Source organism: Montipora foliosa, chromosome 12 (genome assembly GCF_036669935.1).
Source record: "Montipora foliosa isolate CH-2021 chromosome 12, ASM3666993v2, whole genome shotgun sequence".
Lineage (NCBI taxonomy): Eukaryota > Metazoa > Cnidaria > Anthozoa > Scleractinia > Acroporidae > Montipora > Montipora foliosa.
The window spans coordinates 25,721,428-25,726,427 of record NC_090880.1 but is presented as its reverse complement, the minus strand read 5'-3'; the positions used below and the strand labels follow the sequence as shown (position 1 = coordinate 25,726,427).

The 5,000-nt window shown below is 39.2% G+C and overlaps 2 protein-coding genes across 2 annotated transcripts in view; both read left to right on the top strand.

Moving 5' to 3' along the window:
- The window catches only part of LOC137981054 (G2/M phase-specific E3 ubiquitin-protein ligase-like), a 786-nt gene extending 523 nt beyond the window's left edge, over positions 1-263 (top strand). Inside the window, exon 1 of the mRNA XM_068828421.1 lies at positions 1-263. This exon is cut by the window's left edge and continues 523 nt beyond it. Coding sequence (XP_068684522.1) covers positions 1-263 — 263 coding nt within the window.
- Positions 1-4,163, top strand: part of LOC137979978 (asparagine--tRNA ligase, cytoplasmic-like) — a 64,216-nt gene extending 60,053 nt beyond the window's left edge. Inside the window, exon 22 of the mRNA XM_068827300.1 lies at positions 4,029-4,163. The gene's annotated coding sequence lies outside the window, so the exon portion shown is untranslated. The remainder of the gene's footprint in view (positions 1-4,028) is intronic.
- The last annotated feature ends 837 nt before the right edge of the window (positions 4,164-5,000 follow it).

Sequence of the window (5,000 nt, the reverse complement as noted above, 5' to 3'; positions counted from 1 at the left end):
ATGTTGAAGAAAAAACAGTAGAATTGACTTTCAGAGATATTCTTTTTTTTGTCAGTGGAGTTAGGGAAGTTCCCCCAGGTGGTATAGAACTGCACATTGGCTTCCTTCATGCACCTGAGCAATGTGGTGAAAAATCCAAGTTCCCAAAAGCAAATGCATGTTCATGCCAGTTGTTATTACCAGTGGTGCATGGCACATATGATGACTTTAAAAAAGATGTCACCTTTGCATTTGCAAATACCAGGGGATATGGATATGCATAATGTTCTAAACCTCTTCCCCAGTCTTTTGAAATGAAATGAGGTCCTCATACTGTTCTTGTTCATGTTTAAGTGAAAGGGTAAATGCAAATGAATAAGAATGTTACCTTTGCATTATGTTATAAATACTAGGGGATAGGAAATGACGGTTTAAAACACATTCTCTTGAAAAGTAAGGATGCAATATCATTCTTGTTCCTGTTAAGAAGTAATTGGATATGAATAAAGTTTCACTTTACCATATTGTATCTCATTTCTAAATGTGAAAGAGTAGAGCATCTGTTGTACTTTTGTGTACAACCAACTTTGTAAACTTATTTGCACTTAAAGTACTGAATAGGATGCATTACATTTCCTCTGAAAAATTGGTGGAAGTCATTTCCATTTTCTGCTTAACATAGTACCATTGCACTGTACTAAAATTATTGTGATACTTGCATTAAACGTTGGAAAAGTGTTAATGCCTCCCTCCAGTTTGTCGGGCGGTGCAAATTTAAACTCTCCAGTGCATAGTTAAAATACTCCAGAAAAATGTTTTCTTCTTCGTCTGTTGTACAGTACACAGCCATATCATCAAGTTGTTGTTCTGTAATGGGACATCTGAAATCTTCAAACCCACTGTTCTCTGGAAGGTAGAAAAGCTCATCAGGCCTACCAGGGACTGTATCATGACGTGATTTTCGAATGTAATGGGTGTTCCATTGATCCCTTACATGATCTAGGTCAACCTGCAAGATATCTTTAAAACAGAACCACAAACAGGACATACTTAATTCACTAGCAGTATCGACAATGTTTGTTTCAACTAAGTCTTTAAAAAAATTAATCCACCATGTTGATCTGTCATGCCGATAAAATGACCACCATGCCTCTATGCGCTGGTTTGCTGGGGACGATCCGTACCTATGTGCATTCAATCCAGCTTGGTCGTCGTTACCATTTCCTCGAAAATAACACTGCATGGCCGCCATGGTCACATTTTCAGTCCCACAATCTGTTCGAAGAACTCTTGGGCAACCTCTGTTTGATTTAACACAATCGTAAAACAATGAAGCTACATGGAAGGGGTCATTATTCGAGGGGCAAATTTTCAACCACATGACTCTACGACTGAAACCGTCCACCGCACCATGAATAGGAAAGCCGTATGGCTTTAACTTATCGTAGCCGTCAACGTGCCACGCAAAATTCGGGCCTGGGTTAGTGTACGACCTTCTCCTTAGTGCATGAGCCTTCCTCAAGGCTGTTCCTTCAGGGTCAACTTGTTGTAAAATCCCTTCGACCTTTCTTCTTGGTGCCTGTATTCCGTAATCCAAACGAAGGGTGTGCCACATAGCTCGATAACCCCTCATACAGCCTGGCCCGTCCAGTTCTTGTTGAATGGCCTGGTAAATTTCGGCATCGTCACTGTTTGCATTCCTTCTTCTTAATCCGTACTCGCGCAGTCTATTGTGCAAAGTACGCATAGACATTTCTGTTGCATGGTACTTTTCTAAAAAGAGTAATATCACCGAGTAATCAAACCCACGCTGAAAATAATAACGAATGAGAACCTCCTCTTTGTCCACGGCTGCTCCACATCTAGAGCAATATTGGTAAGTTTCCTCGACCTCTTCTGAGCAGTTCAAGCACTTAAGAGACACATCCATTCTCGCGACAGATCGCCACATGCGAAGATAACAAACAAAATGGCGGGGAATGATCCAGGCGCATAACCCGCCACTGGGTCGAGTAATGATGGGTTTATGCTTTGTGTAGTAATATCCTGCATAAAGTAATCGGGAACATTTGGAGTTGTGTTTTGGGAGATTTGCGTTGTGTTTTGCAAATACTGTGTTGTGTTTCGATGACATTGTGTTGTGTTTCGATCATACAGTGTTGTGTTTCCATAATATTGTGTTGTGTTTCGATGATATTGTGTTGTGTTTCCATGATATTTTGTTGTGTTTGGATGATACTGTGTTGTGTTTCGATCATACAGTGTTGTGTTTGGATGATACTGTGTTGTGTTTCGATAATATTGTGTTGTGTTTCGATCATATAGTGTTTTGTTTCGATAATATTGTGTTGTGCTTCGGTAATACTGTGTTGTGTTTCAATAATAGTTTGTTGTGTTCAGATAATATTGTGTTGTGTTTGGAAAAGTGTTTGTTGTGTTTGCAGATATGGGCCACCGTAGCTATAAATTCACACAAACAACCAACGCCTGCTTCCCTTCGTTTATTTCAGGAAGGGTTAGTTAGTATCTGTCTATCGTTAGAATCTCTCGACTCCTGTCTCGTGTTGCTATCGCACACCCACTAAAATTCGCTCATTCCTGGTCGTTTTATTCCTACTCGTTTAGAACCAAACAACTACCTCCTAAATGTCAACACCAGTAAATGATCACGCAAACGAAGCCAATGGTGAGAAATAATATTTCAACTGAATAGCTTGAAATAAAATTTGCGCGAAATCTCTCTCTTTAATAAAGTTAAAGAAATATAAGGGCCGTTTATACAAGAGAAAATAAAACGCGAACAGCCCATATAAATGATGCAAAATCTACGTTCACAGCTTTCTCAAGCCCCGGCTTATCCTGGCCTGGGAGTTTATACTCGTATAAATAGTTCCTTTCGCGTATTATGTACGCCGCGTCCAGAGTAAGCCGCGGCTTATTTTCTCTCGTATAAACGACCCTATTGTTGTTTTCTCAAGTTAACAATAACTTCATTTTACACAAGAGTGACTATACTGAAATCTTTTTCTGACCTTAATTAAAAACGATCGCCAGCTGTAATCATTTGCCAGAACGATCATGCCTACAAATTCCTGTCATCTTTATTTAATGCGTATTAAATTTCAACTCACTTATGCAAATTAGTTAAACTCGAATACTACACAGCACAATGAATCACAACAGTTGAAACATCTCACAAAAACCTTTTCCAGCATGAAATTTATTGAAACTAACTAAATATTTGCTATTGGAGACAAAAAAAACCCTTTCTATTCCAATTCCGTGCGTGCAAACAAGAAACAATCCGTCTCACAAACCATACGATATGCCAATAAATATATTTTTCAGTTCAAGATTGAACTCTTTCCTAAAGAACCTTTTCCAAAGCACAAAATAGACAACAACCTTTCTTTTCAATAATTCTTCACTGTCACATTTTCAATTATTTTTTTACCTGAAAACTGTACAGCTTGACTGCAAATTAAATGCCAATTGCCAGACAAATGATCATGAGATGTCACTTCGGTAAACACTGTGATACATTCAAGACATTCGATTCCTTTTACACCTATACTCAATTTCCCACTTACTGTCAGTGTTCTACATACCAGCACAGTTTATAAAATAAGATTAGAAACAACACACACTTTCTCATATCCGACCGCAATTGTTCTCGAAGACCATCCCTCGTCGCTTTTAAGGTTCCAGATATTTATTTTCCCCGCCTGTTTCGTTATTCCAATTGACGTTCCATTCTTGATCTCATAAAGGTATATTTTTTCCACTAAAACGCCATCCCCGTTACCACGACTTTCGACGCCATTGCGGGTTTAATAATTAAACGTTCATCTGTGTGCACCAAGGAAATCTACGTATTCCCCCAGCCCCCTCAAACCTAACAAAATACACAGACAAGACTCTATGCACAAAGCCACTACTTAGCAGGGGAGTGACAGGCAAGACTTTTACCGACACGGAAAAAAAAAATAAAAAAAACACGAAACTAAACACAGATTCCAACTGGTTTGCCATACTGGCAAGCCAGTAACAAGAGAACGTGGCTAATATGAACTGGGGAACAGGGGAACAAAGACAAAATATCTTAGGGAAATGGGGAACATAAACCATTTTAGGGATCAAAAAGCTGGGAACAAGTTTGAGAGTAATTTCGGGAACAAGGGAACACAAGCAAATTTTTAAAGGGAACAAGGACCCTTCCCCCTCCCTGGGAGGGACTCATAAGCGAGACAAACAAGAGACTTTTTGAATTAAAATGAGCTATCAATTAAAGACTGTCTGCTAGGCCTTGACCCTCGATAAACTGGTTGATGGCAGAAGATCAGAATGAAATAAAACTGCATTAATACTGGAATTTGTAGAATGTTTGTCGACTTTTTTTATGTTTTAACAACCCATTTCTTGTAAGAGGACATTTCTGAGACATCTCCTCTAAAGGAGTCCATGTGTGCCTTTTTTTTTTTGTGCATAAACGCATTTTGAAAAAAAGGTCATTCTGTCTTATGCCAGACGATTTCACTCATCAACTGGGGGAGCCCTGGGGCGACTGAGGAGTGGATGTATTAAAGTAGATTCACATGGCATTTCCTTTGCTAATTAGGTTGTCAATGTTATTTCTGGAAGCAATTTTCCAATTTTATGAGTTACACGTCAATCCCTCCAGCCAAACTACGTATCAGCTTCTCACGCAAATGAAAATTTAATCTCGAAGGAACAAATTCGAAGACAAGCACCTATACCTAAACAACAATCAGTTCAGGTTATTAATTTTCGTGCTGCAGTCGCCATACTTCATATGTGGCCTTGTTCATAGGCCAGCAATGGTCGCATATGAAACTGCAGGACAACTTGAGTTAGCCAACATAGCAGTCCTGATTAGGAGCACTCAGGTGTGTTTAGGGGTGTGAGAGCAAGATATGAAACTAGAACTTTCATATGGGCTTCATCGAGCCAGGTTTGTGACTCATGACGCCACGCATTAAAAAATGAAGTCACTAAATATT